Here is a 23683-nt window from a genome sequence, read left to right as displayed (position 1 = left end):
ACTACTGAGACAACTGCTACAGTACATACAGTAGGTCATTAACATACACATTAGTCAAAATATATACATCCCATATCTTCTCTTTTTTTAAATACAAACTATCAATACTCAGTGAAATACAATCATATACATACAATCAGACAATCGTGAATTGATTATGACTTTCAAAAGCCAAATCAGCTTCCGTAAGAGGAGATAATAAACGTTAAAAAACATAAAATCAGCAATTTACAAAAAACGACAACTACAAAAACAAAGGAAATCTTCAAAAAATTCCGTTAGAAATTTTGAAAATATTCAGTGGCAGCATGCAGCTCGCAACGATTCATCAACACTTTTCTTAATGAATATTGTGCATTAAAAAAATCTGTGGTTCTGTTAACATTTTAATTACTGACCATTACAATGTGCACACAAGCACACACACATCATCAATCAGGTGATGTTTCCATTCCTACATCATGTCACACCTGCCAAACACGCATCATCTACAGTACTCACAGCCCCATGCACTCTGCCATGCATTAGCTAATAGCTACATACATCCAGCCATACAGATGACAAAACTAGTGAGGTTTGCCAGTAGCCTCGCCTGGTCTTATGTAGGGCTGGGACTTTTAGGCTCTAGTATCATGTGATTTGCTGGAAGAGTCCCTCTCCCCCTCCCCCCCCCCTCCCAGGCCTGCCCCTGAGTGGCCTCTGCTTGGGTTTCCAGGAAAGGGGCCTACTGGACAGGCTGTGAGGCCTATACAGGGAGACATTGGCTCATTGAGAAAAACAAAAACAGAGAGGGGAGGTGGGAAGACTCTCCCTTCTTACATAACTCGGCCTCCATGACAGGGAGAGAGGAGAGGGAGAGGAGAGGGAGAGAGAGAAAAGTTCCCCGCCACAATGCAAAGAAAAACCTGTCCGTCCGCCTCTCCTTCAGCACAAGGCTGAGGCCCTTCAAGCTTGGAATTTGAGCAACAGCTCCTTTTCTTCAGTTACACAACAGTTTGAAGTCTACTAACATACCAGCACCACCACCAACAGCAGCAGCAGCACAGACATTTCAAACAGCAACCCGAATGTACACATGGAGATTTTAAGAAACATTATGATCATAGTTAGCAGGACAAATATTTTTGGTTTGTCTTATAGAAGGACTGTTATTAGTGTGTACGTGTGTACGTGTGTGTATGCTCGCAGTAATGTGCTCTCTTTGTAGAACATGATGTAAGAGGCCGTGTCATCTGATGTGTGTTGTGTTCATTATTACACTGTACTGCTCTGGTGGTGAAACACTGTTCAAACAATCCGGGGCAAAATCTCTTTTAGTCTACACTGCCTCCCTGTGGCGAAAACAGGAATAGCAGAGGGTTGTTGTTGTCGTTATAACTCAAGACATGTACAATCTTACTTGTGTTTGTAAATATGTACTTATGTGAATAAGTTCTTCAGGTCCATTACTGACAATAGCACATCTGTGACGACGCATTGGAGCGACGATGAGGTTTGGTCATTTGTATAAAATACAAAAGCGATCTATCTTATTGCACCTCCTTATTGCACCTCACCACTACGAGGTGGCACCACAAGCTAAGCTATACCTCACCATTTTTGTACCAGCTGTACATACTGTATATATATAGATACACTGAAAATTTTTGTTGTTTACACTTGTTCACGTACTTGACTTCTTGACTTTCTATTTTATACTTATCATACTTATTTTATACTATCTTGTTATTATCTAGCACACTCTCAGGAGCAACACAGGAAGAAACATTTCATGCAAAGTATTCTGTATTCTGTATGACAACTAATGAAGAAACTTGAACTTGAAACTATTTTAAGACGATGTTGATAAGTGTAGTTTATAAACTAACTAGATGTGTTGTGATTGTGAAGCACTTTGTGAACGAACCGCGTCAATAAATTAGCGTTAAATGAGATAAAAACAAGCTGATTCAACACAATAGAAGAAAATCGTTCTCCAGTCCTTCTGGATTAACACCTGTAGCGCACACACACACACACAAGGATGTGTGTGAGAATTGTTACGCATCATATATAGTGCTCTACCTCGTTTTTTTTTGCATTTTGTACTAGTTTTGTATATATATATTCTGTATAGTGTTTGGTCTTTATTCTTTTAACTTTCTACTGTATGAAGCACAATCTCAGGAGGCTCATATAGAACCAAGCATTTCACTGTAATGTACATGTACCTTATATGTGACAAATAAAACAAAACTTGAAACTTAAGAAGTGGGCGGGAACTCGCAGCGGACGCCGGTCGCCATCTTGACCAGCGTGACGTGGATTTGCATCAAGAAATGTCTAAAATTGCAAAACGTACAAAAACAGAGGACGGGATGGAGAGAGAGGACGGGTGAAGGTGTTTCTCCCACGGCGGCTGTGAGACCTTCTACGGTAGATGTCCAAACCATCCGAAATCTGCCCCTCAACACACCTTTAATCCTGTTACATTATGTCTTTTACGTTGGCTTCCCAAGTCCTCTTGTGGCTCAATTCAACGGCCAAAAATAGATCCTGAATATACACACTGTACATGGTCATCTACCTGCCAGGACGGACCAGCTCTCGGCTGGTAGGATAGAGACTAACAGACCAGCTCTCGGCTGGCAGGATGGACCAGCTCTCGGCTGGCAGGACGGAGACTAACGGACAGAACGGACCAGCTCTCGGCTGGCAGGACGGAGATTAACGGACAGAACGGACCAGCTCTCGGCTGGCAGGACAGAGACTAACGGACCAGCTCGCGGTCAGGACTCGTACTCTGCCTGCTGCTCTATCAGGATGGTGGTGTCGGTTCTCGTCCTGCTGGAGGGGTCCAGACACGACACCCCTAGAGCTATAAGACATAACCAGACCTGGAGAGAGAGAGAGAGAGAGAGAGAGAGAGAGAGGAGGAGGAGAAAGAGAGGAGAGAGTAGGAGGAGGGAGGACAGAAGGAAGAGAGAGAGAAAGAAAGAAAGAAGAGATGGAAGAGAGATGAGAGAAAAGGAGGAGAGGGAGTGGAGAGGGAGACAGAGAGCAGAGAGAGAAGGAAGGAAGAGAGCAGAGAGACAAGGAAAGAAGAGAGAGGAGGGAGAGAAGGGAGGGAGAGGGGGGAGAGATGAATCAGATTATTGCTATAACAGATCTAGGTCACATGTTGGATGTAAAGTGTATCACTCTCCACACTGCATTTCACAGCTGGTGTAAAATAACACCTCATTTGGATTTCAGAAAAATACATCTCCTATCTACAGGTCTAAGGCTCCGTTCACACTGCAAGCCTCAGTGCTCAATTCGGATTTATTGCTCAGATCTGATGTTTTTTTGTTTGGCTGTTCACATTATTTAAAAAAAATTGGCCAATATCAGATTCCAGTGTAAACAGGGTCACGCTCCTGAACTGACCCGCATGCGCAAATGAACGGTAACGAAGATGGACGCTAAAAAACGTGAAGTGACATAAAAAAAGTCACGTGAATTCAGACTGAGGCCCCAAATCAGAATTGAAAAGAATGGTTCATACTGTCGTGAATGAGAATGTGAACGAGTCACATGTGAGCAAAGAAATCAGATTTGGGCCACTTTCGTCTGCATTGTGAACGGGGGGGGGGGGGGGGGGGGGGGGGGGGATTACCAAAAGGTATGAAGTGAAATGATTGACTAGCGAGTCATGAAATCCTTCACACAGACAATCATCCGAGGGGAAGTTTAAGTTTGAAGTTTAAATGGTTAACTGACAGAGCGGTTGAAGATTAAGTTGTTCTTCTAAGCTTTAGCTAAAGATTGTATCTTTCCATTTCAAGGTGGCACAGTGCACGGGTAGGAGGGAGTAAATGATAGCATGAACAATAATGATGTATATACCACAACATAGATATACACTGTATATCCTGTATCTATCCTATATCTGTCTGTACACACCTGCTTGTACTAGTTACGCTGCTAATGTCTTTATACCTGTATCACTGTACATATCAATACTACAACTCTACATACATCCGATTGGCATTATTACTCAGTAGTACTCATTTATATATTTTATACCCAGTTTAATCACCTGTATATTGTATATTACTGTTGCACTTTACTGTTACATTTGCACTCTGGTTGAACTTATTTTCGTTGTACTTGCTGTATGATGACAATACATCTAAAATTACGTTGATTTGGATCGATAGATATATTCAAACGGCAAGGATCAGATTAAACTGATGAAATGTAGGTTGATGGATTCTGAACATTAATATAACAGAAAACAGACGGATCAGAATAATATTTTCCTGTGGTGAATGTTGCTTCAGGTTTTTCATCCACGTTTTAACAAGCACCTACTATGTTACTATTTCATTACTAAAACACTGAATATTATCCTATATCAGGTTTTAAACTGTGTGGATATCAAACAGGACCGTCAGGTTGTAAACTGTTTAAACAGTAATTCAGAACTGCACTATTGCATTATTCTATTTTACTAACTGTTTTATTGCACTGCAGTATTGCACTATGTTGCTGCTCTTTTATTAGTGTCTATTTTAAAATTGTCTATATTACGTGTGACAATCAAGGCGTAAAAAAGGAGGCCTATTGGGATGTTGGATCCTAAAGTGAAGAACTGTGATTGTGTTTTTTGATCATTTTATGCCTGTCTTTTTTTTGCTCGCTAGTGCAGGAGATGCTGGGTTCGAGTCCAGCTCTCGGCATTGCTACCAGCTTGGCTGGTCGTTCATACTAACACAATTGGCAGTGTTAGGGGTGGAAAGCTGGTGGGTGGGGATCGGACGTTGTGGACAGCGACTCCTACAGGTCGGTTTGTGCGCCTGCGCAGCAGAATCAGGAAGCAACGGGGGCGGCGTGACCCTCCCACGCAGACCCCCGCCGCTGAGAGATCGCGCTGGGCAGGTGAAAAGATGCGACGGCTGCCTCCATGCAAGGCTTCATCCACATTGCAGCCGGCCTGTGGGAGGCATGGCCTAACAACGTTCGAGACAGGGGAGGGTAGAATTGGACAATACGAAATTGGGATGGGAGAAAAAAAATTAAAATGGGAGAAAAAAGTAGACAAAAAAAAGAAAGATAAGGAAAATAAAAAATCAGTTTAGGCAATTAGACGTTGAATAAATAGGACAAAATTTCTTTTTTTAAACTGAAGCAGGGAGATTTGTAATCATGTTTTTAAATTGTCCATAGGTTAGTGAGTTGAAGATCATTCTAAGAAGCCGGGCCATTAACCCTTTAACCCGGTTAACCGTCTGTAGTGTAGAGTTAACCTTATGTAGTGTGGTAGTGAAAGGGTTAACCCTTTGTCGCGTGGCAGTGAAAGGGTTAACTTTCTGTATTGTTGCAGTGAAAGGGTTAACCCTTTGGTAGTGTGGTAGTGAAAGGGTTAAAACAAAAAAGGCTGACTTTCCAAGTTCAGACTGAACTCTGGGGACCTCGAGCATCAGCCAGTCACCTGAGCAGGTCAGATAGAGTCCATAGTTCCAATCTAGCATCATTGTGATTTCCCAACAATGGCCTTAAAGATGAACGGATACCAATGTTTATTTCTCCTCTCTGCCAGTTAAGACCGACCCACTTCAGAATCATCACACAGGATGCAGTGGTGACATCATATCTATCACCAGTAATACATCTGAGTGCTGATTGACAGATCGTGTCTAGAGATTTCAGAGAGATTTCAAAACTCAGCCGCCCGCCTCCTCACTAACACCCGGTCCCGCGAACACATCACTCCTGTCCTCCACTCCCTCCACTGGCTCCCGATCAAACACAGCATAAACTTTAAAACACTACTCCTCACCTTCAAAGCCCTCCACAGCCTGCCCCCCCCTACCTGACTGATCTCCTTCTTCCCTACCGCCTCACCAGTTCCCTCCGGTCCTCCTCCACTGCCTCCCTCACTGTCCCGACATCCAAGCTTAAAAACTTTGGAGATCGGGCCTTCTCTCGTACTGCACCCCGACTCTGGAACTCCCTCCCCCAGTCCATCAGAGACTCCCCTACACTCTCCACCTTCAAAGCTCGCCTCAAAACCCACCTGTTCTCCCTTGCCTTCAACCCCCCCCCAACCATAAACCCCCCCCCCTCCAACCTGATTGATGTCTGTCTCCAGTCTTTTTTGTGCTATCATGCTGTCTTCCCTGTTCCCCCCATGGTCTCATGTTCCTTTTGTTTTGTTTCTTTGTTGTTTCTTTGCTTTTGTTTCTTTGTTTGTACTCTTGCTCCCGACTATTGTCAGCGACTTCGGGTTATTGAGAAGCGCTATATAAATTAAATTAATTATTATTATTATTATTATTAGAGTGGAAGGAGCAGCATTTATATGAATCATATCTCCTTAATCCAGGACAGACAGAAAAACGGCTTCAACGTCTCTCTTCCTGCTAATCATTGGGAAGCTGGTTCTGTTACTGTACAATAAGACAATTGTTTGCTGCAATTTACTGGTAAGATTGTCTGTGTGGTATTTACATTTACATTTAGTCATTTAGCTGAACACTTTTATCCAAAGCAATTTACAAGTTCTGTACGACAAGTCAGCAGGAAGGGTACAACTCTTTCAGTGCAGTGTTGAGTGCATAGTAGTAGAGACATATTAGTATAGTTAGTAGGGAGAGTCAGTGCATGATAGTAGAAGAAGGTTCTTTTTTTTTTGTCGACGGCGAAAGATTGGTTATGTTTCGGCTGCTGTCCTAACTGTGGTGGGAAGTTCGTTCCACCATTGTGGAGCGAGGACAGAGAATAGGCGGCTTCTCTTTGATGACCCTCCCGGAGCTCGGATAGGAGTGGGTCTGAGGCAGCCAGAGTGTACAATGTACATTTCTCATCAAGCCAGATGCCATTTGTATTCTGTAACTCTTTCCACGTCAGACCCATTCACAGTCCATATATGCAAATGATGCTAAACAATATCTCGAGCCCTAGAGAATATGATGCATTTTGTTTTGCATTAAGTACAGGCTTAAGGCCAGTAAGCACATCTTGCAGTGGAGTTGTGTTGCCTAGGGAACGGCTTCGACCCTGGTTTGTGTCCCGTCAGCTGTTGATTATGTAAACACTGAGTAAACAACTGAAACACAGCGAGCAAACACTGCAACAGGAAATAAACCTTGGGTCCATTTAGAACCAGTATTAGATCAGATCAGATTAGATTCAAATGTATCGTCATACAGCACACGTACAGTGCTAGATGAACTATACAGGGTAACCTACAGTTTTGTTCATTGAAAGTGGCTAATACTAATAAGGAATGAATAAAAAGTGTTTTGTTAACTAAGTAAATTTTTATTATTCATTATAAGTCTGACCATAAAGGGAGCAGGTCGTTTCTAAATGAGTAAATTATGATTTGAGTAAAAAAGGGTGGGATTAAATAAGTGTAACTTCTTCCCACTCCTTTTCAAATATGTAATGACAAAATTGAGTTAGACTTTTGTGTTTTTTTATACATTATAATTTGAATGGCTTAAGGCTATATCTGTACTTGTTTGTTTGTTGTTGCATTATTTGAAATCAATGAAAATAAGTTTGGCATCCAACCAGAGTGCAAATGTAACAGTAAAGTGTAATAGTAATATACAATGTACAGGTAGGTTAAACTGGGTATAAACTATATAAATGAGTACTACTGAGTAATAGTGCTAATCAGATGTATGTATAGAGTTGTAGTATTAATAAGTACAGTGATACTGGTATAAAGACACTATGGTAGTAAGTCATACTGGCCAGCAGCCAGTAGGTAAGGGATATGTACAGATATAGATATAGTATATATATATATATATATATATATATATATATATATATATATATATATATATATATATATATATATATATATATATATATATATATATATATATATATATAATATGTGTAAAAAGGATTATATGCAGGTATGTACAGACAGATGTGGATATATATATATATATATATATATATATATATATATATATATATATATACAGTAAGAGTAAATATATATGGTATATACAGTATTATTGTACATGCTATCATACAGAGTTATATGAGCTATATGCAGTTGTATAAGTAGGTATATCGAAGGATTATATGCAGGTATATTCAGACAGATATGGATATATATATGCAGTATATATAGATATATAAATGTGTGTCAGCTACAGACTACAGTTATTGAGGTATTGATTGATGACTCTGTACATACATCTGATTAGCACCATTACTCAGTAGTACTAATTTAACCGTCTGTAGTGGGGTAGTGAAAGGGTTAACCCTTTGTAGTGTGGTAGTGAAAGGGTTAACCTTCTGTAGTGTGGTAGTGAAAGCGTTAACCTTCTGTAGTGTGGTAGTGAAAGGGTTAACCTTCTGTAGTGTGGTAGTGAAAGCGTTAACCTTCTGTAGTGTGGTAGTGAAAGGGTTAACCTGTTGTGTGGTAGTGAAAGCGTTAACCCTTTGTAATGTGGTAGTGAAAGCGTTAACCCTTTGTAATGTGATAGTGAAAGGTTTAACAGTCTGTAGTGTGGTAGTGAAAGCGTTAACCCTTTGTAGTGTGGTAGTGAAAGGGTTAACCCTTTGTAGTGTGGTAGTGAAAGGGTTAACCTTCTGTAGTGTGGTAGTGAAAGGGTTAACCTTCTGTAGTGGTAGTGAAAGCGTTAACCTTCTGTAGTGTGGTAATGAAAGGGTTAACCCTTTGTAGTTTGGTAGTGAAAGGGTTAACCCTTTGTAGTGTGGTAGTGAAAGGGTTAACCTTCTGTAGTGTGGTAGTGAAAGGTTAACCCTTCGTAGTGTGGCAGTGAAATCTTAACCTTCTGTAGTGTGGTAGTGAAATGTTAACCCTTTGTAGTGTGGCAGTGAAATGTTAACCTTCTGTAATGTGGTAGTGAAAGTGTTAACCCTTTGTAGTGTGGTAGTGAAAGGGTTAACCTTCTGTAGTGTGGTAGTGAAATGGTTAAACTTCTGTAGTGGTAGTGAAAGCGTTAACCTTCTGTAGTGTGGTAATGAAAGGGTTAACCCTTTGTAGTGTGGCAGTGAAATGTTAACCTTCTATAGTGTGGTAGTGAAAGGTTAACCTTCTGTAGTGTGGTAGTGAAAGGGTTAACCCTTTGTAGTGTGGTAGTGAAATGTTAACCGTCTGTAGTGTGGTAGTGAAAGGTTAACCGTCTGTAGTGTGGTAGTGAAAGGGTTAACCCTTTGTAGTGTGGTAGTGAAAGGTTAACCGTCTGTAGTGTGGTAATGAAAGGGTTAACCCTTTGTAGTGTGGTAGTGAAAGGGTTAACCGTCTGTAGTGTGGTAGTGAAAGGTTAACCGTCTGTAGTGTGGTAGTGAAAGTATTAACCCTTTGTAGTGTGGTAGTGAAAGGGTTAACCGTCTGTAGTGTGGTAGTGAAAGGGTTAACCGTCTGTAGTGTGGTAGTGAAAGCATTAACCCTTTGTAGTGTGGTAGTGAAATCATTAACCCTTTGTAGTGTGGTAGTGAAAGGGTTAACCGTCTGTAGTGTGGTAGTGAAAGTGTTAACCCTTTGTAGTGTGGTAGTGAAAGGGTTAAACTTCTGTAGTGGTAGTGAAAGCGTTAACCTTCTGTAGTGTGGTAATGAAAGGGTTAACCCTTTGTAGTGTGGCAGTGAAATGTTAACCTTCTATAGTGTGGTAGTGAAAGGTTAACCTTCTGTAGTGTGGTAGTGAAAGGGTTAACCCTTTGTAGTGTGGTAGTGAAATGTTAACCGTCTGTAGTGTGGTAGTGAAAGGTTAACCGTCTGTAGTGTGGTAGTGAAAGGGTTCACCCTTTGTAGTGTGGTAGTGAAAGGTTAACCGTCTGTAGTGTGGTAATGAAAGGGTTAACCCTTTGTAGTGTGGTAGTGAAAGGATTAACCGGCTGTAGTGTGGTAGTGAAAGTGTTAACCCTTTGTAGTGTGGTAGTGAAAGGGTTAACCGTCTGTAGTGTGGTAGTGAAAGGGTTAACCGTCTGTAGTGTGGTAGTGAAAGCATTAACCCTTTGTAGTGTGGTAGTGAAATCATTAACCCTTTGTAGTGTGGTAGTGAAAGGGTTAACCGTCTGTAGTGTGGTAGTGAAAGTGTTAACCCTTTGTAGTGTGGTAGTGAAAGGGTTAACCTTTTGCAGTGTGGTAGTGAAAGGGTTAACCCTTTGTAGTGTGGTAGTGAAATGGTTAAACTTCTGTAGTGGTAGTGAAAGAGTTAACCTTCTGTAGTGTGGTAATGAAAGGGTTAACCCTTTGTAGTGTGGCAGTGAAATGTTAACCTTCTGTAGTGTGGTAATGAAAGGGTTAACCCTTTGTAGTGTGGCAGTGAAATGTTAACCTTCTGTAGTGTGGTAGTGAAAGGTTAACCTTCTGTAGTGTGGTAGTGAAAGTGTTAACCCTTTGCAGTGTGGTAGTGAAAGTGTTAACCCTTTGTAGTGTGGCAGTGAAATGTTAACCCTTTGTAGTGTGGTAGTGAAAGGGTTAACCTTTTGTAGTGTGGTAGTGAAAGGGTTAACCCTTTGTAGTGTGGCAGTGAAATGTTAACCCTTTGTAGTGTGGTAGTGAAAGGGTTAACCTTTTGTAGTGTGGTAGTGAAAGCGTTAACCTTCTGTAGTGTGGTAATGAAAGGGTTAACCTTCTGTAGTGTGGTAGTGAAAGTATTAACCTTCTGTAGTGTGGTAGTGAAAGGGTTAACCTTCTGTAGTGGTAGAGAAAGTGTTAACCTTCTGTAGTGTGGTAATGAAAGGGTTAACCTTCTGTAGTGGTAGTGAAAGCGTTAACCTTCTGTAGTGTGGTAATGAAAGGGTTAACCCTTTGTAGTTTGGTAGTGAAAGGGTTAACCCTTTGTAGTGTGGTAGTGAAAGGGTTCTGTATCGTTAGGGGCTCAGCTTGGCTTCGCCTTCTGCACTATCTCGCGTACGTGCACGCGTACTGAATAAACCACAAATGTACCTCTAATACCAGTATTAGTCTGACCACACCCCTCATCAGCTTACCTTCATAAGCAGGTGTGTGGTCACCTGCTCTCCTCCTTCTCGCTTTCACCACAAGGAAGTGCCTCGGTAGTACCCCACTTGACGTGTCGTTGATAAGTTGAAAAGAGTTGTGACTAGGTTTACATTGTGCCTAACCTTTTTCTTCTCTCACTTGTTTATATAAGAAAAAGGTTTGGGTCATAATGTATTCCGCGGTGAGTAGACCCGCTAGACCTACTCTTCACCACCGATTCTCCATTCCCGCCTCCGTCGTGCGTTCCGGTGCTGGGCTGTTGCCACTCTCGTGGTTGCCGACCCAGCCCGGGAGACTGCCGGTGGATAGTTTTCCTCACCGACGAGCCGAGGGTTCGGAGCCGTCGCTCCGGCGATGGCCTGATCTCGACTCTGGTTCCTCTGTTTCTGGGGAATCGCCCGTTGATGAACGGGGGATTGTCTTAGAGCCAGGGGATTTGCGACGAAAACTTTTTGCGTCTGCTCGCTCACGTCGTCACATGGTGGCGTGCAGACGCGAACGGCCTGGGTTTGGGGAATTGCTGGAGACCAGCGAGGCCGCGTCCGACTCTGGATTTCTGATGGAAACTGAAGACTTCATGGAGGAGGCGGACGGGTTCTTGTATGATGGTCCCGTGGAGGAGAGTATCCCTCCTCCGGAGACCCCGGGGTGGGGGGAAATGGCTCCACGGGGCGCCTTGTTCGAGGATGTCGGGGAACCACCTTGGCCTCATCAACAGGATGCCCTACTGTCGGCCGCATCGGATTGTGGCTCCTTGACCAGTCGCAGCCTGCTGTATGCGAGGGATGCGGGGTCGGTGGAGGAGGGTCCGCAGGGGGAACTGCGGGCCTTGTTTCCCGAGCTCATGGCGGTAGCCGCCGCTGCAAACGGTGTGCCGCTGCCGCAGCCATTGCCTGCTCCTGTCCCTGATGACCTCATAGGCCATCCCTGGCAGCGTCCCCCGGTGAGAGGGGTGGACGTTGTCTACCCATTTTTCCCATCGATGGGGGCCTATGTTCGTCGGGGCCAGGCGGTCTCCAACATCATGGGACTGACTCCCGCCTACGTACCAGTTACGCGGGTGTCGGGGTTGGTCAAAGGTATGGGGGAGGGCGTACCTCGGCTTGACAATCCGATGGCCGCGCTCCTCTGTCCGGATATGGTGTGGGAGCCCCTATGCAAGCCGGTCCTCCAGGGGAGGTCGGCTAGGCGATTGGCTTATTGGGGTGACCAGTCATTTATCGCCGGTACACAGTCGCTGGCTGCGGCTTCTAACATCGCCCACCTGGCTAGATTTGTATCGGGGATAATGACGGGCGGCGCGGATCTGAACGAGGTGAGGTGCGATCAGATCACCCAGGCTGCGGGAGCTGTGCTGCACCTCTCCCAGGTGCTAGCCATAGCCATGGGTAAAGTGCGCGCCCTGGCCACCCTGGGCCAGCGTCACCTTTGGCTGGAGCAGGCTCGTGTACCTGAGAAGAAGAGAGCCCCTCTTCTGACGGCCGACCTCTCCGACGCTGGCCTGTTCGGGAAGGCCCTGCTATTGATGACCTCAACATGCAGAGAGATGGCAGAGGAGAGATCCATCCTCCAACCCCATTTTCCGCCTCCCGTCCTTGCCGGTGGGGGCAGAAGGCTTCCGCGACGTCGAGCTGTCTCCGTCGCCGCTACCACTGCTCCCGCCGCCGCTGCTGGCCCTGCCAAGAGGGCTAGGAGACGAGGCGACGCTTCAGCCACCGCCGGCCCATCCCAGACCGGAGGAGACGGTAGGGAACGTCGTGTCCAGCAGACTGTAAACTACCGTCCCTCCGGGGCTCCCCGGGGTGGCCAGACTCGAGCGGCGCGAGGTGGCAGGCGCCGCTGAGTGACTTTTCCCCCTCTGTGTCCCCTCCTCTACACCCTCCCCGGCCCCCCTATGATTTTGTGCCTTGATCACATATTATTTATTTAATAAAAAAGTTCCCTGATATAAGGGGGACTGTGGTTGGCCGAACAAACTGTGTGTTTCTTCAATACAAATCATGTGGTGGGGTTGTGTTTTATGAATCTACCCTGTTACGTTGGGGGAATGAGTTGTGTTGTGTTACGAGTTTTTAAGCAAGGTCTGCAACTTACACTCGGTAATAGGTTCTATTAGCTTGATACTCCACATGCAATTAGAACTGGTGATATTCCATTGCTTTAACTAAGTATGTGTTCACAACGCTGTGTTGTTAGTTGCAGTAATGCTCGTACACACTTTTCATGGCCTAGCCATTACTCTCGTTCAACGTCTTCCTATAGCTTAGGCTGCGGGTATGGGATTCACGCACAGGCGACTTGTGTTTTTTGTTGTAATCCCTTTTACACTTTTGTGGGTAGCTAACATTGTATTAGCTTATGCTATATGTGTTTTGTTCTACCAGAGGTTTTCAAAATGGCTACGGTTGTTTTTCTGTGTGTAGGGATAGAAGGTGTGTTTTTCGGGAGGGGGTGTCGGATAAACCCCTCCTTTACCCACTTGATTGGTTTAGAGGTTGTTGACCCTCCTGCTAAGCCAGTCAGGGCCAAGCCAGTGCTTGGCGGGGGAGGGGGGGGGGGGGGAGGGGTATTCTACCGACTCCTGTTATGACAGGATCCGGTGGGTTTTCCCCGCCCGTTATAGCGTTGTTGCTATGGCGACGCCTTCCATGAGCTGGTGTCGTAAAGATGTCGAGGGTAGAGCGCAGGACTTAACCTGCTGCGCTCGTTTTTGTGTCAAACTTGAGTCTGTTGGTCACGTGTCTCACAGTTTACATATCTTTTTCTTGACCGTGGTCTCATGTGGGAAGGTGTTTCTGGGGGAATCTGGTCTTACACTCTGATTAAGAGGAGTGACTGGATTAAAATCATGTGAAAACACAGGGTTTTTTACTCCCAGCTGTGCAGTTAGGTCATACATGTGATGCTTTTTCTTTATTTTATAAAGAGTTGAATGTTCATTCATGGAGTTGATTGCATCTCGCCCCTCTTGTCGTTTCCCTGGGCGTCTTGGGGATTCAATATGGTGGTCTAGCCGGCCTATTGTTGATGTGGGTATGTCCAAACGCACACATAGTGCTGGCTCAGGATGTGCTTTGGCCGTTGCTGACTGGCGCGCCTCGTTTGCTTTGGTGAAGCAGCGTTTTTATGGAGCAATTGGGATGGGGGTTTTTCCTCTTCCGACATCCTGTGTGTTGTCGATGGGTTCCCGTTCATGTCAGGGGATGATGACGGAATGGGTCTGGGCATATGGGAAGGGTCTCACGCCCTAGGGGTGGGCCGCCGGACGCGGTTCATACCGACACGTCTGGGTGGCGCCTTCTTTTTATGTTGGGATCAGACGCGCATATCTGCCCCTTCTCCTGGGGTTGGCAGGTCGGCGTGGTTAGGGCACGGGACTGGTTCTGGTCGCGCTGGTCCAGATCAGTGCACCCGTTGTCCGCTGGGGATGCAGATCTGCTGTTCTGGTACCCTGAGGGACTTAGGGTTTTTTCGGGGGGAAAAATGCTAGGTCGATCCGGGTGTCACAGGGTTGTGCGTTATGGGACCCCTTGTTGGTACCGAGTGCGGGGTGCTGGGGGCTGGTCTTCCATATTACGCTCTTCTCTTGCGTTTTGGCGCTGAGGAGCCTGTTGGGTGGGGTTAACCTCCTTTGGGATCCTGTGCTCCCCGTATCGCCGGGCCCGGTCCGGGGTGATGCCCGTTGACCTGTAGGCCCGGGATGGCCCTGTTGGGAACCGGAACGCGGGCTGCGGTGGTACCGCCGGTGCGTTTCGGGGTTTTCCTGAGGGGTTATGGGACCAACCGTTGCATGGGGTGATGCCTGGGTGGTTGGTTCTCTGGTGTGTTGCTGCAGTGTCAACTCCCGGTTCTCCGGTTGAGGGTGCCCCTGCACGTTCATGACGTCTGCCGATCGTATGGGCTTTTCTGTGGGCAGCTGTCAGGGGCCGTGTGGTCTACGGATCCCGCTCCTGACGTGCTGTTGAAAGCTTGGTTATGCGACAACGCCAGCATACGCCCCTTCCGCCGGGGCGGCTGTTTCGGCTGTCCTTTCTGGCGCCTGCCTCGTCCGCAGTTGTTCCAGGCTTGGGTTGACAGCCTGTTGCCTGGTCTTCCCCGGTGCACTGCCTGTTCCGTTGGTTAACTCTTGTGTGTTATGACCATGCTGTCTGCCTGTTGCAGGGCTTGTGTTCCAGGCGGTGTGCTGTTGAGGGGGACAGGGCCCGCTCGGCTGAGGGGCCTTTGTCCGAATACGCTGGCGATGTGAGGGGCGGGGTCACTAGGTGCCCCCCTGGTGGGGTCTTGATGCTGGCATCATGGACTTCTCCGGGCCCCCATTCCGGGGGTCCAGTCCCTTTGGTGGGTCTGGGTCTTCCTTCGCGCTCCGCTGCTACGGCCTTGCCACGGGGTTGGGTTTGCCCTTGACCCCGTGATTCTGGGGGCAGTAACGAGGTTGTTCCTCCGTTCGTTCCCGGGTGGCATGCGGGTTGTGCGTGTGTGTAGTCGTGGGGTCAAGCCACGGTCTGCTCACCCTGTGCGTTAAGTTGCTTGAGAGCTCTTCGCACGGTCGGGTCCGTCGCCTTCCCGTGAAGCCTCTAATAGGGGGGATACCCTCCATTAGGGGGGGTCGGGGGGGCTCGGCCCTCCCTGTTCTGATGGTTTTGGGGGGCTGTCAGCGGGGTGTATTTGTCAGCCAAGTGGCTCCGCTTGGCCTCCCTTGTGCAGAAGGCGAAGCCAAGCTGAGCCCCTAACGATACAGAACGTTAGGTTATGACTATAACCAAGTTCTGTTAGTTAGGGGCGATGCTTGGCTTCGGACGGCCGCTGCAGCCCTTGACCTCACCTTGTGGTGAAAGCTTGGGAAGGAGGAGAGCAGGTGACCACACACCTGCTTATGAAGGTAAGCTGATGAGGGGTGTGGTCAGACTAATACTGGTATTAGAGGTACATTTGTGGTTTATTCAGTACGCGTGCACGTACGCGAGATAGTGCAGAAGGCGAAGCCAAGCATCGCCCCTAACTAACAGAACTTGGTTATAGTCATAACCTAACGTTAACCTTCTGTAGTGTGGTAGTGAAAGTGTTAACCCTTTGCAGTGTGGTAGTGAAAGTGTTAACCCTTTGTAGTGTGGCAGTGAAATGTTAACCCTTTGTAGTGTGGTAGTGAAAGGGTTAACCTTTTGTAGTGTGGTAGTGAAAGGGTTAACCCTTTGTAGTGTGGTAGTGAAAGTATTAACCTTCTGTAGTGTGGTAATGAAAGGGTTAACCGTCTGTAGTGTGGTAGTGAAAGGGTTAACCCTTTGCAGTGTGGTGGTAGTGAAAGCGTTAACCCTTTGCAGCGTGGCAGTGAAAGCGTTAACCCTTTGCAGTGTGGTAGTGAAAGCGTTAACCCTTTGCAGCGTGGTAGTGAAAGCGTTAACCCTTTGCAGTGTGGTAGTGAAAGCGTTAACCCTTTGCAGCGTGGCAGTGAAAGCGTTAACCCTTTGCCGTGTGGCAGTGAAAGCGTTAACCCTTTGCAGCGTGGTAGTGAAAGCGTTAACCCTTTGCAGCGTGGCAGTGACAGGGATGATCACGGTGTGTGAAGTGGCTCCGTACCAGGTAGCCCACGAACAGCAGGTAGGCGATGTAGAGGAAGACCCCCAGGACGAGGAGCCACACGCTGTCGAGGCTGGAGACGTAGACCACCACAAAGTACATGTTGATGGAACACACCAGCAGGATCACCAGGCCGCCTCCTATCTTCCACACGCTGGGGAGACGACGAGGAGATACAAGTCAACACGGGATGTCCGATATTATCGGCCGTTATTACATGGCGTTTTCACATTCGCCGAAATGCTTGCTTGTGATTGGTCAATAGCCCCCCGACAGCGGTCATTATCAGACAATAATGACCGCTGTGGGACAATAATGACCGCTGTGCGCAGCTGTTTGCAATCAAGCCCACTGACACACACTGTTTCAGTGCAATTAGACACTGCCGGTGTTCTGCTGCCGGCGATGACAGGGGGCGGAGCCAGAACGCAGCCAGAACCAGTGTTGCAAGTCGATGTAAAATGAATTAGGTATATTGTTAGTAAGTTAGCCATGTAATAAGCGGGATAATGTATAGCTATACTCGATCATTGTCGCAAAATAATTGACCTTCACTGACGTTTAAAACACCTCGCCGAGGCGGCTCGGTATTTTAAACTCTGTGTCGGTCAATTATTTTGCGACAATGACCTCGTAGCTATACATTATCCCTTACATATCGGCATTAAAATGTGATATCGGAAAATATCGGTATCGGTTTTCAATTTTTTAATTTTTTTTTAATTTTTACATTTCTATAACCTTTATTTACCCAGGCAAGCAAGTAAGAACAAATTCTGATTTTATTTATTGTCAAAAGTATGCATAATGTTGTGTTAATTCCACAACAAGAGATATGTAATGTTAATTACCTGAAATTATTCCATTTTTTGGGGGGGAAACCCTGCATATATCGGTATTGGTTGATGTCGGTTGATATCGATATCGGAAATTAAGAGTTGGACAATATCGGTATATCGGTAAAATAGCCAATATCGAGCATCCCTAAAAGCAACCCAACCTGAGCATAAGTTAGGGTACCTTGTGTGTATACTGCACCTTGTGTATACCGTTTACTTTTACTCTTACTCATAGTATATATTCAGATTCAAATAGTCTTATTGCCTATATTGTATTGTAACGTATATAATAATATACCCGATAGGGCAGGGGTCCCCAACCTTTTTTGAACCAATATCTACTTTTTAATTTACCACCTAGCCGAGAGCTACCAGCCAAAATTGTATATTGTAAGCCGTCATTTGAGGCTTTATAAAAGCAGCATAATGAACACAAATCTGTCAGTGCCGAGTCCGACCTCACCTTAAATAACAAACAGCATTGCTTGTTGTAGTTAACAAGGAGAGGCAGAGTTGATTTAGCAAAAACATTTTTTTCTTTTTTTTAATCTAATTTTATTAATCGAGATCTACTTGAAATCAGCCCGCGATCTACCTGTCGATCGCGATCGACTGGTTGGGCACCACTGCGATAGGGCATCTGCACCTTTGTTTACACTGTTTATTGTTCTCGTATTTTTATATTCAGAGTTAATTCTATTGTTTACACTGTTTATCTTTCTCATATATTTTATATTCAGATCTAATTGTATTGCCTTTATGTCTCTCTACTACTACCCTGCCCATACCTGTACCTCCCCTCCCCCATGCTACTATGACGACCTGAATTTCCCCAAGGGATCAATAAAGGAATATCTTATCTTACGTAAGAGAAAAATGGCCACCATGTGAATGTCAGTGGAGTATTAACTAGGGCTGGGTGATGTGGGGGGGGGGGGGCGTGAATACTTTCCCTAAGGGGTTTGTACTTTTGCACGATCTGATTGGCCACTGACGTTTCTGGTCATGTGACATGTGCGCCAATCGTGTGACGGCAAGTTCTGCCACCGGTTAAGCTTAGGCACTCTTTCGAAGTTGGTTAAGGTTAGAGTTTGTCTTAGAGCAGCGGGCGATAGAACACCAGCCCTGATTCCAAACTCTAACCTTAACCAACTTCGAAAGAGTCGCCTAAGCTTAACCAGTGATAAAACTAGGCGTTAGGTAGTTTGCAGGCTGTTAGACCCGGAAATAGGCGCAGAACTTGCCCTCACACGATTGGCGCACATGTCACATGACCAGAAACGTCAGTGGCCAATCAGATCGTGCAAACCGAACGCGGAAGTACAAACCCCTTAGGGAAAGTATTCACGCGGGGGGGGGGGGGGGGGGGGGGGGGGGCAAATCAAGACATTTGGACCACGGTGCCTGATGTTAACCACGGTGCCTGATGTTAACCACGGTGCCTGATGTTAACCACGGTGCCTGATGTTGGTACCTGATGGAGGTGAACTTACAGTCCATTAGCGAAGTCGTTCATGAGGGACGGCAGGCTGGTGAAGGTCAGGATGGGGATCAGAGCAAACGGTAACTGTGAGAGGAAGGTAAAGAATCAACGTGAAAATGCAGCACACACCAAAAGTGACCACGTTCACACACAGCGGGAACGGGGTGGAAAGAAGGAATCCCAACCTGAGCACGACATAAGAGCAAAATGGCCACCGTGTGTGAATATGGTCAATAGCACCATTAATAAATAAATAAGGGGTTTAAAAAAAGAAGGATAATAATGAGAAAGAGGCAGACTGTTCACTGCTGTTTCCCCAGATTAATCTATAGGTAGATAGATACTGTAGATAGATCTCTTTCAAAGTGCCCTTGAGCAAGGCACTGCACCCAGAACTAGTCCAGCGGTGCTACGCTACAGTCAGCCCCCGTGACCTTCTGACCTCGTCTAGTCGGAGGGAGAAGCGGAAAGACTACATTTTCATCTCATCTCGTGCAAAAATTGAAAACGAAGTCGTCTTCTTCTGAAACGCTAACACACTGGGAGGCAAAGCGGGGGGGGGGGGGGGGGGGGGCGCCCCCTGCTGACCTGCATGCTCTGCAGCACGTTGAGGAAGTCGTTCATGCCCGTCAGGTGCTCCAGGTCCTGGAAGATGGCCACCAGCAGCGTGGGCGTGATGGCGATGGAGCGGGTCAGCAGCACGCGGGCGAAGCGCGACCAGCGCAGATTCAGGAAACCCTGGAGGGGAGAGAGAAGGAACGACGGCGTCGTCTCTGTGACATTTGCGAGGAGCCGGGCCGCGTGTTTCCCCCCCGCTGTGCTATTTCCAGCGACGCGCTGCGCTTTATTATTGTCACACTTAAAGGGTATGTCACCCTTTTTTTTTAACGAGTCGGTGTTAGGGAACACGTGCCGCTCTCTCTCCTGAAGCTAGACGTCGTCGGCTAGACCTTTATGTTCCGGCTTTTGCGAGAACAACGTCTGAACCAGAATTGAAACCTCATTTGGGTGTAAGAGCTCACGCAAACATTTTTAATGGTCTGATTTCTTAGCTGAAGCCGCCAGTCACAAATACAGACTGAACTGGCCTGGGACACAGGAAGAACATATCGATGGCTGAAACGCAAAAACCTCCCATCTGAAAACATCCCCCCCCCCCCTCTTTTTTTTTTTTATAACTAAAGAAACGTGTTGTTTTCTTGCAGAATGCAATTTTTCTTTTAAGGATACCCAATACAATAAATACACTGCTTTTGGCTTTTGGAAAATATCTTCCAGACATACTGAATAGGTGCAGATAGGAGGGTTCTCATCATCCAAAGTGAATTTCTCATCCTCCGAAATTTGGCAGATGGGAGGTTTTGCGTTTCAGCCAGAATTCTTAAAATGGGTGGCATTCCCCTTTAAATAAATATGGTATTCAATGTCTTACATGGGACTCCTGGATGTTTAATTACCAAACTAGGCCAATGAACAATGCAATGCATCTAATTAATTACATGGAATATGTGTAATAAATGAACAGCGAAGGTGAATCTGAATCTGAGGAAACGAGTTACTGGGATGAGCCATCAGATATGAGAGTCTGACACCAGGCTTAAACAGGGTTACAATATCAGCTCATTCCCCAAATGCTCAAATCTGATAGAAAAGTGCCTTCTGCCGCTGTACGAACTTTGAACTCTGTTGCCTATACTCAATTTATACCTACTGCTTCACTGTCTACAACTGCCCTACACTGTAATCATAATAATCATAACTACCTACTTCATACTATAGTCTACCCATATACCTCTGTATGATAGCATGTACAATAGTGCTGTATATACCATATATATATTTACTCTTACTGTATATATATATATATATATATATATATATATATATATATATATATATATATATAATATATATATATATATATATATATATATATATATATATATATATATATATATATATATATATATATATATATATATATATATATATATCCACATCTGTCTGTACATACGTGCATATAATCCTTTTTACATATCTGTAGATACTAAATCTATATCTGTACATATCCCTTACCTACTCTCACTACAGTAGTTACGCTGCTGACTTACTACCATAGTGTCTTTATACCTGTATCACTGTACATATTAATACTACAACTCTGTACACACATCTGATTAGCGCTATTACTCAGTAGTACTAATTTATATTTTCTATACCGAGTTTAAATCACCTGTACATTGTAGGGCTGACCCCTATTAATCGATTAGTCGACTAATCGGTCGAAAGGGGCCGTAGTCGACTGGCCAACCTCTTAGTCGAATATAATAATAATAAAAAAAAAAAGAGGCATAGAAGCATGGCTAACGCTAATGGCACGCATACCAGAGGCTAACTGCCTACGAAAACAGGCACAGAGGCACTGAAAGAGGATTTCACCCATCTAATGAACACACTAGACTAGACAAATATCAAGATGTATCCATCAGTGGACCAATTGCATGCTTTTGCAGAGGACAAGAAGCCTTCAGTCGACTCCTTCAGACATTAAGCACCCCCCACAGCCCAAATGGAATGATAAAAAAATATATATATATATATATTTTTTTAAGTCGACCAATAGTCGACTAACGGAAAATGTTGGCCAATCCTAGTCGACCATCCAAATCCTTAGTCGGGGACAGCCCTAGTACATTGTATATTACTATTGCACTTTACTGTTACATTTGCACTCTGGTTAGATGCCAAACTTCTTTTTGTTTGACTGTACTTGTGCTGTATAATGACAATACATCAATCACAAGTAATCAAATCTAATCAAATCTAATCTAATCTAATCTAAAACTAACAGTCTAAATCTAATACCGTTCAGGAAATGTAATACTGGTGCATCTCTTACAGTCTCTGGAGTGTTGACCCCACGTTGACCCCACTGACCTCCATGACAAACTGTCCTGAGTAGGTCCCCGTCATGGTGGAGCTCTGGCCCGCTGCGAGGATCCCCACTGCCCAGATGTAGAGCGCCGCAGTGCCGAAGAAACAGCCCAACACCACGCCCTACCATAACATACCACAACATACCACAACATATCAAAAACATAGCATAGCACAACATAGCACAACATATCACAACATACCACAACATATCACAACATACCACAACATATCACAACATACCACAACACACCACAACATACCATAACATACCACAACATATCACAAGTTCACAACAGACCACAACATATCACAACACACCATAACATACCACAACATATCACAACATATCACAACATATCACAACATACCACAACATACCACAATAGGGGTGTAAATATTTGACCCCACAGCGATTCGATTCGATTGCGATTCTTCAGGCAACGATTCAATGCATCATGAAATCTCTTGACCACGATTCGATTCGATGCGATTCGACCTTAGGATCGATGCATTGCGATGCATTGTTACACCCCTATACCACAACATATCAAAACATACCACAACATACCAAAACATACCACAACATACCAAAACATACCACAACATATCAAAACATACCACAACATAAGTTTAAGACCTGAGTTTAACTGGTGTTATGGTATGGCTACTGCTATTAGCATAATGTTTAACTGGTGGTATGGTATGTGTTGTGAAGGATCAGATTAAACCGAATATGTATATTTATTTATATATATATATTTAATTGTATTTGTATATCGTTTGATATCCCCTGTATATTCCTTGTACAATATGCATTGAATATCCCCGTTTCTACTAAACAGCCCATAATAGTTTCATTCTACCATTGGACGAGAACCTGGCGCCAGGTTGCCATACCCCTAGGTCCAAGTTCAACATGTCGAGGCAACCCCCGGTTCCGCGCAGTAATATGTCGGGCGAAATACGAATGGTACTATTTGTTCATAGCGCATATATATATGGCGCTCGTAAAGTAGAACTTTCTTTTTAGTCCAGTTCTTTACCCTCCAACAGAGTGACAGACGCAAAAGCCTCCCCACGACGCACGTGCGGTGTAGTAAGGCCTACTTGGCCCAGAATAGGCATTGAGATATCGTGTAGATTAATAGTTGAATGGTCATAGTTTGGCACCATACCGTCGAGTTGGACGTATTCTATTAAGCTAATAATAGTCTATTTATGTATGGTGCATCGTTCGGTTAGAGTTCTACAGTTATCAGCACCCCCATCGTTCCTGACGTTATCTGGACGCTTAACCAGGCTGGTCAGACCCCTAGTGGTGATTGCATCCGAGGAGCTCCGGGTCAAGAGCGACTGGACCTGTATATTGGATTATTCTACCCAGACGACGGCGAGCCTTCCACGGCTCTTGGATTATGCTTTGTGTGCTTTGATTATTCCATGGATAAAGGCCAACACTGCCGAGTGTTGGAATTACCCCCCGGAGAGGACTCCAGGTGAGGCGGCGCTCTACACGTGAGGCCGCACCACGTCTCTCCGTTGTGGACCGGCAGATACCGTTCCACAGAGGGTCCAGCTGTATTCATCTGCGGCCCGAGGTTCTGTGGGCACCGTGTCCAAGACTTTGGATTCTCCCAAGACACCGTCGGCCAGATGGGATACCGCCAGCGGCTTCTCTAACCCCCCCCTCCTACTGTCTTACAACCAGCGGGACCCCCCCCCCCCCCCTTAGTGTATCCAGCTATAATCATTTAAGTACCATCGCTATCGTTTCCTAAATATTCCAGGTTGTATACTTACTCCCTGCGCAACCAGAGATTGGACATTCAATGTTGATTTACCTACGAATACTCATTTGCCATAAAAGTGCATATTCAATAT

The 23683-nt window shown here is 45.2% G+C and overlaps 1 protein-coding gene across 1 annotated transcript in view; it reads right to left on the bottom strand.

Annotated features, from left to right (window-relative positions):
- Positions 1-693: 693 nt before the first annotated feature.
- Positions 694-23683, bottom strand: part of LOC311244363 (natural resistance-associated macrophage protein 2-like) — a 60854-nt gene continuing 37864 nt past the window's right edge. The window contains exons 12-16 of the mRNA XM_084333828.1: positions 21803-21922; positions 19454-19603; positions 18876-18949; positions 16544-16697; positions 694-2876 (exon numbers count right to left, since the gene is read on the bottom strand). Coding sequence (XP_084189954.1) covers positions 2769-2876; positions 16544-16697; positions 18876-18949; positions 19454-19603; positions 21803-21922 — 606 coding nt within the window. The 3' untranslated portion in view covers positions 694-2768. The remainder of the gene's footprint in view (positions 2877-16543; positions 16698-18875; positions 18950-19453; positions 19604-21802; positions 21923-23683) is intronic.

This window comes from Notolepis coatsorum (assembly GCF_963971535.1).
Source record: "Notolepis coatsorum genome assembly, chromosome: 17".
Classification (NCBI taxonomy): Eukaryota; Metazoa; Chordata; class Actinopteri; order Aulopiformes; family Paralepididae; genus Notolepis; species Notolepis coatsorum.
The sequence above is the reverse complement of the archived record's forward strand: the minus strand, read 5'-3'. Positions and strand labels throughout refer to the sequence as shown.